The 12,681-nt window shown below is 39.7% G+C and overlaps 1 protein-coding gene across 4 annotated transcripts in view; it reads left to right on the forward strand.

The window, feature by feature from the left end:
- Window positions 1-12,681, forward strand: part of CCDC141 (coiled-coil domain containing 141) — a 226,536-nt gene that overhangs the window by 149,117 nt on the left and 64,738 nt on the right. For all 4 annotated transcript variants that reach the window (XM_005202265.5, XM_024975528.2, XM_059875061.1 and 1 more), the window contains 2 exons: window positions 7,635-7,776; window positions 9,848-9,967. In XM_005202265.5, coding sequence (XP_005202322.1) covers window positions 7,635-7,776; window positions 9,848-9,967 — 262 coding nt within the window. The remainder of the gene's footprint in view (window positions 1-7,634; window positions 7,777-9,847; window positions 9,968-12,681) is intronic.

A 12,681-nucleotide genomic window follows, 5' to 3' on the forward strand; every position in this document is an offset into this window, starting at 1 on the left:
CCAGCACTGGGCTTCAAGGACAGTCAAAGATGCATAAATCTGTTCCCGAGTCTCCAGAACCTTATTAATGGCCAGTCAGGGAATAAGATGTGAAGGGAATATTCTTAGGCTTGAGGAAGCCTTGGGGACCTCTTCAAAGAAGAGAGACACTGTCCCAAGCTCCTGCGGTCAGGATGGGTCAAGTGAAGGAATGAGACTTGAAAGGGCCATTGTTGGATTTGATCATCTAAGATGAGTGAAGGGTCTACATCTTCCAACCAAGATGAACAGAATCAATACCCACCACACAATGCTTTTTAAATTCCTTTATATTTGTTGGCTTTATCCAATAGTTTCACTTTTTACTCTGTGGCCTTCTGACTCATTCATTAATTTTGACTTGTGATAGCATCATCTCTTCATGCAGACCATGACATCAGCTTGAGCTCAGCCCTTAAGGTCAACCATAAAGAAACCTCTTTTATGTTCCTTATCTCAATATTTACCTATTAGGTGACTTGATTTGAAATGTTAAGGGGCTGATGTGGCATAAAGCAAAGCTTATGTCAGGGAAAAAATATCGTAAAAGATCTTAAGTAAACACACAAAAATAAAATCCCTACCCACCATCAAACTAAAATCAACAACAACAACAGAGATATAGAACCAGACTCCCTTTGTATCACAGAGTCATCCAAGATCACACATCATAGGAATTCTGCTAAGCATTTAAGAACTTGAAAGAACTTTTTTTTTTTCAAGTCTGATGATATATTTAGATGGTAAATGTCAAATACTGAAAGGTGGGAAATTGCAAAGTTGAATTCTTATGACAGTGTTAACTCAGCCACTTTCCAAATATTTTCAAATCTATATTAAGTTGTTCTCTTTAGAGATTGAGTAAATGTCATAACTGCAACCTGGACCTGTTACCATTAAGACTTTGATAATTTTGAAACTCTTAGTACGGAAGGCACTAAAAGTTTACCCTTTCCATTAAATCTACGACTGATTAGATTAGGTTCTTAGAAAATATCTAGGGGTCACTAATTACAGCATGGATTTATTCATTGATAATGCTGTGATGTGACATAGTGATGGTCCCAGAGTAAAAAGATTTGGAGCTGCAGCATCTACCGAGGAAGGCTGACTAAAGGGGCAGAAATCTGTGCTTTGGACCACTGAAGGAGAGTTCTCTCCAATGAGAGGGCTTAGAGAGAAAAGAACATGGGAGAGATGTGTGTGGACATATTTAGGAATAAAATGCTTATCATGGTGCTGTTTATAATAGTGCAAACCTGAAAACCACCTATATATGTCCAGAAAATAGGGAAATGTTTGAATAGTTTAAGGGCAAGCCTAGTGTGGAATATTCTAATTCAATATCAAAAGAGTGTTTTTGATAAATATTTGAAGACAGAGCATCCTCACAATATAATGTTGAGAGGGTAAAGCGGGATCCAAACCACACTGTAGTAACTTTGGAGGGAGAAAGGAGTGGAAAGGACTGCAGAGGGAAAAGCTTTTAGAAGGAAATACATTAAAATGTATGTTGCTATCTTCCAAATTATCTCAAATGAGAGTATTTGTCTGTTTAGCTATTACTGTGCCCCTTTTACTTGAGGATATATGTCATCAATTATGGAAATGAAGTGAAGTCACTCAGTTGTGTCCAACTTTTTGCGACCCCATGGACTGCAGCCCACCAGGCTTCTCTGTCTATGGGATTTTCCAGGGAAGGGTACTAGAGTGGGTTGCCATTTCCTTCTCCAGGGGATCTTCCTGACCCAGGAATCGAACCCGGGTCTCCTGCATTGCAAGCAGATGCTTTACCCTCTGAGCCAACATGTTCTACAATTATCTCTTTAATTATAAATTTTCTGTTTTTCTCTCTTTTCCTTCTTCCAGTAACTCCCCGTAGGAGAATCTCGGAGCCTCTCAGTCTGTCTCTTAACTTTCAGATTTTTCATTCCTTGATCACTCTGTATTGCATTCCCTCAAAAATGAATCAGATTCACTTTTCTCTGGTTAATTTTCCCTTTGTTTTCAACAATGGATTCTTCTGATTGTTTTCACAACTGTATTATTTTTACTCTTAGGATTTCTAACTCCTTTTTCCTATCCAATCTTGTTTTATTTCTGACTGTTCTTGTTTCAGAGTTTTTGTTTCTTTATTATGGGTATTGGTTTTTCCTTTATCTCTCTGGTGGTGTGAAACATCTGATTGCTGTACTTATTTTCATTTCAGACGGAGTACATTTAGCTTTTGACTGTTGGGTGTTTCTCCTTGGGATTCATTTTCCTCATGTGTTTTGAAATTGTAGATTGTCCTCTAGATGGAAAGTGTTTGTTGTTCAGCTTTATTGTCCTTGCTTTGTTCTCTCCTCTTTTCTCTTTCCTCCTGAGCAGCTTTGCAGTGACTTCTACCTGGACCTACAGGATCTCCAGTCCAGCAACTATCTTCTGCTGTCTGATTAGGGTCACCCAAGCTCCCATGGAGATACTGTGGCTCTCAGAGGTGCAGCCAGAAAACCAGGTTGGGGAGGAGTGGGGCCCCCTGACTGCCCAGCAGTGTCTGATTCCTACAGCAGCTAGCTGTAGTGTTTTCAATCTCCTTTTGTAAGGAGGGAAAACCCCATTGCTATTACTGATTTCTGCCCTTCACGGAGTGCATGCTTTGGTCTCTCTGTCCTCATAGAAATGAAACTTGTTAGCATCTCTGCGTGGATCTGAACCCAGGAACCCTGTAGCTTCAGCCCCACTTGCCACTTATGTTTCTTTATTGTCTTGTGTGTATGAGAGATGTGTGTGGGTGTGATATCCGTGTGGTGGGCAGTGATTCAAAATGTATACAACTTAAGTCAGAAAAAAAAAACAATTATTGTGAAGACATGCATTTCACTTCCTCAGTTGGAATGGCACTTTTCCAAAGTAGGGATGAAAACTAGAGAGGTGGTTGTTTCCTGCAAAATAAAGATGTTAAACATGAGTTCCTGTCAAGAGAAGTAGCAACCTAAAGATAAGGAAGATAATTTTTTTTCCCATTTTCAAAGTATAATTTGTCCATAGACAATAAGAAAAATATGATCAGCTGATTCCTTCTGATGAGATAGAGTAAGCTGTCAAGTGCTTACCATCTGGTTCAGCTCCTAATCCAGATGGACTGCCAGTAGTAATTTATGAAAGGTCTGAAAGCAACTTGCTGCTCTTGGGAAAGAATCATTAAAACATATTAGCACTGGGATTTACTCCCATTCCTCAGCCTCAGTTTGTAACAAATGCAAAGGTGTAGGGAAACTGCTTCCATATAGGAAATATAACAGTCTATTTTTGAGCCAGAAGTCAATATGTCTGTGCTCTCTAGGGGGAAAAATAATTTTTCTTTCCCCTTCCCTCACCTCTCCTGGCTTAATGAATAGGGGAGAAAATACTTCCATGGTGAGGTTTCTAACAAATGTCTAAAGAAGCCTTCAGTCTGCCCTGGAGAAGGAAATGGCAACCCACTCCAGTATTCTTGCCTGGAGAATCCCATGCACAGAGGAGCCTGATAGGCTATAGTCTATAGGGTTGCAAGGAGTTGAACATGGCTGAAGTGGTATAGCATGCACACACACAAACTATCATTCTCTACTGTTGCTCTAAAGTAGAACAGAGCTGTATGAAAATATAGTAATAAATTATTTTTGTGCAGGAAAAAAAAAAAGAAGCCTTCAGTCTGTCATTCCTGAACCTCTGTGATACTTGAAGAAGTCAAAATTGATATCAAGAATAATCCAATATACCCCGTGTTCCTACTACAGGCAGGAACCATTTAATCCATTCATAGAGTGCCTGAAGATCAAGCAGTATTTCCAATGTAAATTACAGAGCCACAGATTGTTAGGCTTAGAAAGCAGGTCCACTGGTCGCTTCTCTCCCACCCCATCAGACAGCACCTGAGCAGTGTGTCCTGAGTCAAAACAAAATGCCCGGGGAACTTGCTTCTACCAAATTTCTATTGTCCGCCCACAGTTCTTGCCCCATCACTTATTAACACTACTGTGAAGTAATACTGGGTGGCTAATGGAATTCTATTAATTTACTTTCAGTTCATGTAAGAATTGCTGGCAGAGTTTGAGGTCATATTTTTCCTTTGATCAAACAATCTGCATTTCAGACTCTGAGGAAATTTGGCAATAGGAAGGCTATACGTGTTTTAAAATGTTTTGGAATGTTCAAAAGAAATGTCTGGAATCTTCACAAGAAAATATCTGGCATCAATTTTTCAAGTTTCCTGCTGAAAATGGTGGAATAGGGCAGTTATAATGTGCAGATTAGGTTTTCATCAAGGAGGAAAGGAAAGGAAACAGACCTGGGGTCAGGAGTGTGGCAGATAAAGGTTCCATTCAGAGGGAAGGGGTTAATGCCTCACATGACAGAGATGATCTAGCTGAGGACACAGAGGAAAACAGGAGCTGGCTGTCGCGAGCAAAATGATTGAGAACTTATACTAAAAAAGAGGTCTAAGCCACAAATAAGAGGGGTATGCACACGGGACAGGCAATTCAGTCTGACTCTATAAGACTTGAAACAGAGGAGAGAAGTACCCGTGAACCTAACTGAATCCTAAACCATCAAAGAAGAAATTGGGCAGTTTTCAGATAGCCTAAAACTTCTATAACTAGGCAAAGGGCAACGTCATCCTTGTTTAAAAACTGTTGGAAACTGTTACTAGTGACATTTTTAATACAGTAACTATCTGTGCATATATTTTTGTTCCTTAAATTTGTGTCTTCTCTTCCCTTAAATATTGATCAAAGTATATTTTATTTAATTTGAAAATATGCTTTGATTTAGTTCTTAACAAGGCTTTGTATTCAAGGTTGCAGAGGATAAATGAATGAAAAGAATATTGCCTTTTCCCTTAATTTATAGTGCAGTAGATACACAAGATAACGTATAAATCACCACAAAATTAGACTGATTTCTTAGGTCATTGAAAAATAAAAATGAATGATCCATCCAAAGACAGAGAGAGAGAGACATTCTATTTGGCTCGTTATGATTCATCTAAATTAAAATTGTGAGTTGCTAAAAAGCAGTATTTTTACAGAAGAAATGCTTGATTTGCTTTTGTTTCCTGTTTCCATTCTCTGTGCCAGAGGGACCTTCAAGATGTGAATCTGAACAAGATATCAGGCCCCTCTAGTGGCCACTTTGCAAACTACCGACAGACATTGAACTATCTGGCGAAGACTGCCAATTTCAAAAGAGCATGCCTGCCAGGCTTATCCTGCTTCCATCAACAGTCAGTTCAAGGGAAAGTGAAATTTTAAAAGAATATACCGCCCCTTCCCGCCATTGTATGTCAGGGACCCAGAAAAATTATTACCATGAGGTGGTAATGAATGTGGATTCAGATTAGATGAATAGGTTCAAATCCCAGCCCTGCCATTTAATAAATGTGACCTGGGTAAATTGCTGAGCATTTCTGTACCTCACTTGGCTCATCTGCAAAACAGAGATAACAGTTATAGCCAGATTACAGGGTAGTTATGAGAATTAGAAGAGATTACTTAAAACATTAAAAATGGTGCCTTGTCGCCATAAATGGATTAATTTTAGAAAATGATTTCCCATTTACTTTGACAAGCCTTACCTTCTGTATTCTCTGTACTTTCTTTCCACAGTACTTCCTCACCTTTTCTATCTTTCTCATTCCAAATTTGCCTATTTTACAGAAAACTATAACATATAGGACAACTGGGATTTTAAGGACCTGTTTAGCATACAAAGTCTAAAATGTAGTCAAAATGTGATTACTGTTACCGATACACTACTTTTACAGAATTCGTGGATATGAAGAATTATTTCCTAAACTCTCCTGATTTCTTGATTATACTCTTTACTGTCTCTGAGTTATTAAAATGTGGAACAAGTTTTAATGTTGTGAAACACTATGTGTCAGGAATCAGATTTCTCCAAAATCAAGCTTCTCTGGGCCTCTTGGTGGTCCCACAGGACACACTTGAATCCCATGTACACTCGACGAGATTCTCAAGCTGCCTGATGAGCCCTCAACTCTTTGGCAGCCTCATTGTCATTCCTGTGAAGTCACTTTCCCTCTCAGGCATTTGGGATCCTGCCCTCATTTCATTACTAATTAAATTCATTTTTACAAAGTCATAAATTAATTATTTGAGGTAAAACTCCTGAATTCTGTATCTTGTTCCAAGATCTTTTTAAGCTCTGGGTAATTAAATGTAAGAGTTATCAGCTCATCTTCATGAGTATTGGAAGGAAATGACTGATGGGAAATTAAAGACTCCAGCTTCTTACATATTAGGAGAGGCTCTGTCTCAGCGATAGGTTGAACACTGTAAAAGTGCTCATTGCATCAGCTGTGTCCTTTCGTTGTCTTGCATTGCTGGTAAGCCTATGTTGGAAATGGTTTGGAAACTTGCTAGTGTGTCTTTAGACCATAGCAAAGGGGGTCCAACTCAAAGTTCATTTGTCGTTTTAAAGGCATTTTCATTTTGTGAACTGTCCTGTCACTTTTTCTCACAAGACCAGCCCTTTGGAGAAAATTATCAGTTCAGTTAAGTTCAGTCACTCAGTCGTGTCCGACTCTTTGCGACCCCTTGAATTGCAGCACGCCAGGCCTCCCTGTCCATCACCAACTCCCGGAGTTCATCCAGACTCACGTCCACTGAGTCAGTGATGCCATCCAGCCATCTCATCCTCTGTTGTCCCCTTCTCCTCCTGCCCCCAATCCCTCCCAGCATCAGGGTCTTTTCCAATGAGTCAACTCTTCGCACGAGGTGGCCAAAGTACTGGAGTTTTAGCTTTAGCATCAGTCCTTCCAAAGAAATCCCAGGGCTAATCTCCTTCAGAATGGACTGGTTGGATCTCCTTGCAGTCCAAGGGACTCTCAAGAGTCTTCTCCAACACCACAGTTCAAAAGCATCAATTCTTCGGCGCTCAGCTTTCTTCACAGTCCAACTCTCACATCCATACATGACCACAGGAAAAACCATAGCCTTGACTAGATGGACCTTTGTTGGCAAAGTAATTATACCTGTGTATAATTAACAGGTACAAAATTATAATATGAGGCTTGGTTTCCTCTTATGAACATGTACATCATATTCCTCATTATTTGTGATAGTTTCGTTTTCACCTAATGATTGCAGCCTTGAGTCTTCATAATCATTCAGAACCAAGACCTAATGTCACATGAATATTTTACCCTATTGGATCAGTCAGTGTTTTGTTAATTGGCTGATATACATTTCTATTCAAAGATCATCTTTAGATAAATGAAGCTTTCAAATAAACCCCCAGGAAAACTCTTGGCAGACATCCTGTGCTTTTTGCCATAGGGCTCTCAAAACATCTTAGAGAAATATTAAAAAGTGAATATTTAGGAAAGAAGATTAGACCTGGTTGCAAAAACGCATAACTCATATTTTCCCTCAGGACTGAGTTAAACAAAAGAACATCATTTGGTTTTGCTCTGTGCTGTACCAGGACTACAGCTTCTTAACTTCTATTATCCTGAAGCTTAATAACTTTTATCAAGTCATACTTACGGAAGATTCATCTTCTAGTGTTTCCTGTTCCTGGGGCTTCTCTATAAGGGTGGAGTGAACTAACAGCTGGCTTGTTCCACTCAGCTCTCGGGTGACCGGTGTCTGTGAGATTATGGGCTGCCTCAGAAGACGGGTAGAACATCTGACTGAACAGTGTTCAGCGCACGAGGAATTTGCTCTTAAGAGACAGCAATTAACAGCCTCGGTGGAGGGCCACCTAAGAGAGGTAATTTCATAAAGTGTGTCCTCCTTCAGGTATAATGCTATTTAGATGTGGCCCCTTACCTGGTGGTGACAGATGATGGTATGGCAATGACAGCATGTGGGCCCATATGGTGGGAGTACAGGGCGTGTCTCCTTAGGATTCCCTTCATCCCACATTAGGCTTTACATTCAAACAGAATGAAGCTGTAATTCACTACTACTCACCAACCATCCCTGTCCCAGGCTGCCAAAACTAGAAGCGTCATGCTTCCTGCCTCCCAGCCTCGAGCATGTTTACACAAAGGCAGCTCTCACTTTGCACAGAACTGTGTTAACTGTGTTCATTGAACCAGGTGCACAATTGGGATTGTGTTCTCCTTGATTCACACGGCTCTGTGCATGGCTCCCGTATGCATGCTTTGATTGTCATGGCACCATACGATAGAAGAACAGTGGATAATGCTTCCCTGCTGGCTCGGTGGTTAAGAATCCACCTGCCAGCAGAGGAGACACGGGTTCAATGCCTGGTCTGGGAAGATCCTTCCTTCTGCAGAGCAACTAAGCCCCATGCATCACAACTATTGAGCCTGTGCTCTGGAGCCCAGGAGCCACAACTACTGAGCCCACGTGCCCTAGAACCCCTCTCCACAGCAAGAGAAGCCACTGTAATGAGAAGCCTGCACACTGCAACCAGAGGGTAGCCCCCTCTCACGGCAACTAGAGAAAAGCCAGCATAGCGGTGAAGACCCAGTGCAGCCAAAAATAAATAAAAAAAATTTTTTTAAAGAACAGCAGGCTGATACCAAAAAAAAAAAAAAAATTGAGTTTTACAGTTTCCAGGAATAAATTGACATTATCATAAATTATTGAACTAAGACGGTGCAAAGTACCAAGGCTACTCTGAATAAAACCAGACATGTAAAATCCTTTCTCCAAAGTGAATACAATGGTTTGAAGAATTTTATTTCCTATTTTCAAAAAAGAATGAAACCAGGCAGCTACTATTTGGCTAAACAAAAATTACTGGTCTATGGATGGAATTATAGCAAAACCTAGTATCTCAATGACATTAATGCTTATGAACCATGTTCAAAGGCTGGGTCTCCAATTTTCAATGATTTTTTTTTTTTTTTTTTTGCCTCAATGGACTTACATGTCTGACTTACACAAATGGAATTAATAGACTTCACAGGAGAGGTCATTAAATAATCAAGTCTCTATCTATATTGCCTCCTCGCCTGTTATTGATCCAGAGATGGGAGTGTGAGCCTTGTTCTGATGCTTGGGTCCAGGGAGATTGCAAATATGGCGGCAGCTGTAGTGTTGCATTCCCTGGAGCCGGAGATTCAAGCTAATGTGGTAGAGGTGGATAAAACAGTAGCAACTCAAACAGCTATTGCTAATTGTCTTGCTACTGTGAAGTCAGAGCCAATTTGACTCTGGGAAGTATGGACTCTAGTCCAAGCAAGGCAGTAACTTGAATTGAATAGAACCCTTTACAGGTCACTATATTCATTTATCCTTTGTATATCGAAGTCACCCACATTCATCAATTAAGTCTCCTGAGCACGCTCCTGTGTTTTGTTATCACGTATATAGCAAGTGGTGCTGCCCTAGAGTCCCTCAGCCCTAAATAAAGTAATCCATAGAGTGATCTAATACTTGTGCTGAACTTCTGTTTCAAAATGTACCTGTAAATTGGGCTCCATTCAGCATATAGTGCATGATTGTGATTTAATGAACCAGAAAAGTTCATCTCTATTGATGTGTTGACAAGTGCATTATCCTTTTTAGGTAATATAGATAATAAATTTTTAGAGAATGTGTATTGTTTCTGTTATCTCATTGCTATTAATAAGAGAAATATCTGTAAACATGTATCCTTTCTTGGTGGGTCAGTAATACCAGCACATATGAAGAGCAGCATTATTAAATATAAAATTCTGAAATATTTTGGACCATTTTTAGATTAAATTGATATATATTAAAGTGTAATGGGAAAGTAGAGAGCAATATCTGTCTTTCCTACACATATGCATGCATATATGCCAATATTTATTGCTAAGGTTGAAATATATTCTTTATTTCTGAAGGTTGAAATGTCCATTCAGAAAATCAGCACAATACTTTCCAATGCAATGGATGTCGGTTCCAGCCTTTCTGAATCAGAGAAGATTTTGAGTAAATATCTGGAACTAGATAAACAAGCTAAGGTAAATAAAATGAGAGTTATTATTATAGTTATGATTTTGTGAATATAATTTCTTTTCAGTAGCTATAAAACTTAATCCTAGCTCCCTTAAGGGCTGCAATTCTAAATTAGTATTATGGCAAATAATGAAACTCCTACTAGTAACTACAAATAAAAAAACTCCGACTAGTATGTGCATCTAGATTACTTATATGTGCATTTATTAGGGTGTTTGAGCTCACAGAAACTCAGCATTATAGCCTGGTATTAGACACTTACTTGGCCCTCTTTCCTTGCCTGGCAGATGTTAGCAGTTCCTTCTGGGGGTTCCAGAGGAGGCAGAGAGAGTGCTTCTCTAAGGCTATTTGTAATTTTCTGCTAGAGTAAGTTGCAAAAGAAAATTACCAAAAGCAACATGCATTGATGCAGATTCCAGGAGATTAAAAAAAAATCTTGTTTGCACACCCAGTGTTTAGAGACAGAAGATGCCCCCTCCTCTGTCTGAAATTTTCTCTAGCACCCTTTCACCCCTTTCGCATGGCACTTGGGTTCAAATATTCCTGCATAAAGTCCCTGCCTGCCCCAGCAGGTGGTTAGGAAGGTGGAGCGTACCCCTGTCTGCAGGAAAACGGCCTTGCTATTCCATCTTTCCTTTTTTTTAAATTTAATGTTTATTTTATGTTGGGGTATTACTGATTTACAATTTTGTGTTAGTTCTTGCTATACAGCGAAGTGCTATACGTGTGTGTGTGTGTATACATACACACATTCTTTTTCAGATTCTTTTCTCATATAGGTTATTACAGAATATTAAGTAGCGTTCCCTGTGTATACAGTAGGTCCTTGTTGATTATCTATTTTATATATGGTAGTGTATATAAAAGTGTATATGTCAATCCCAATCTCCTAATTTATCCGAGTCTCCTTCACAAATAGCATCCCCACCTGAAACTCACAGATGAACCAATATTTAAGGGGGTGTTTTAAATTCATTATTTTTTTTAAAAAACTTTTTTTTTTTTTCAGAGTTCTAGGACTTTTAATCTGTCCCAAAATTGCTGAAGCAAAAATCATGATAAAACGTTCTGCTTTCCTTTACACCCCCCAACGCAAAAAAAAAAAAAAAAACGAACTCCGTAGGAAAAAAATGGTTTTGTACATGGGAAGAAACAATATAAATTCAAAACTTACAGATAAGGGTTAGCTCTATCACTCTTTAAAAAGTTTATACGAATATCCAGTCAACACCAACAAGGTTACCTCCCTTGAAATGTTATCTATACGGATTTCCAAGTAGACCACAGAGCTGTATACCGTCTTGGAATGTCCTCAGAAGGCTCTGTCGTTGATCAGTTAACAGAGTAAAAACCCCAGAGTCCTTTCTTTCAAATGGAAGAGGGAGAGTTTTTTAAAATTCATTATTTAAAACGTCTAAAATGAAATACATGCCTGAAGTCAATTTCATTTTTTTTATTTTAAAAATATGAGAGAAAAGGAGGACATGTTATGGGGAGAAACTCCTCCATTTCCTTTTTCCCAGAGTACTCTGTGGGAGCAGCGCTTGTAAATGAAAGTTAGCTTTGGTTAGTGGAGCATTTGGGAAGTGTATTAAATACAAGTGCAAGGGCAGTCCCTCCTGGTTGTAAATGAGGGTGTAGCTTCTCTCTTTCATGTTTGCTTAGATCCTAGCCTGGTCTCACAGTCTATGGCAATCATATATGTAGTGCTTACCTCCCCATCCATTGACTCAGTGGTTAAATTTCATGTGCCAGAAATTACACTCAAGAGAAATCATATGAGAGCCACACTAGGCAAGTCAAATTCACTGACTCTTTAGATTATTCAGACCTCATCTGTACCGTATTCCCTACATGCATATATATGGAATTTAGAAACATGGTAACAATGACCCTATATGTGAGATAGCAAAAGAGACACAGATATAAAGAACAGACATTTGGACTGTGGGAGAAGGTGAGGGTGGGATGATGTGAGAGAATAACATTGTAATATGTATATTGCTGCTGCTGCTGCTGCTCAGTCAACTTCAATCCTGTCCGACTCTGTGCGACCCTGTAGACGGCAGCCCACCAGGCTCCCCCGTCCCTGGGATTCTCCAGGCAAAAACACTGGAGTGGGTTGCCATTTCCTTCTCCAGTGCATGAAAGTGAAAAAATAAAGTGAAGTCGCTCAGTTGTGTCTGACTCCTAGGGACCCCACGGACTGCAGCCCACCAGGCTCCTCTGTCCATGGGATTTTCCAGGCAAGAACACTGGAGTAGGTTGCCATTTCCCTCTCCAATGCATGAAAATGAAAAGTGAAAGTGAAGTCGCTCAGTCGTGTCCAGCTCTTCTCGACCCCATGGACTGCAGCCTACCAGGCTCCTCTGTCCATGGAATTTTCCAGGCAAGAGTACTGGAGTGGGGTGCCATCACCTTCTCCGAATATGTATATTACCAGATGTGAAATAGATCACTAGTCCAGGTTCGATGCATGAGACAGGGTGCTCAGGCCTGGTGCACTGGCAGGACCCTGAGAGATGGGATGCAGAAGGCGGTGGGAGGGGAGTTCAGGATGGGGAACACATATACACCCATGGCTGATTCATGTGAATGTATGGCAAAAACTACTACAATATTGTAAAGTAATTAGCCTCCAAATAAAATAAATTAATTAATTAAAAAATAAAAACTCATAAATGGAGATTTTTAAGGAGACTGAATAATTAACATGGAA

The sequence above is a fragment of the Bos taurus genome, chromosome 2, assembly GCF_002263795.3.
Source record: "Bos taurus isolate L1 Dominette 01449 registration number 42190680 breed Hereford chromosome 2, ARS-UCD2.0, whole genome shotgun sequence".
In the NCBI taxonomy this organism is placed as follows: domain Eukaryota; kingdom Metazoa; phylum Chordata; class Mammalia; order Artiodactyla; family Bovidae; genus Bos; species Bos taurus.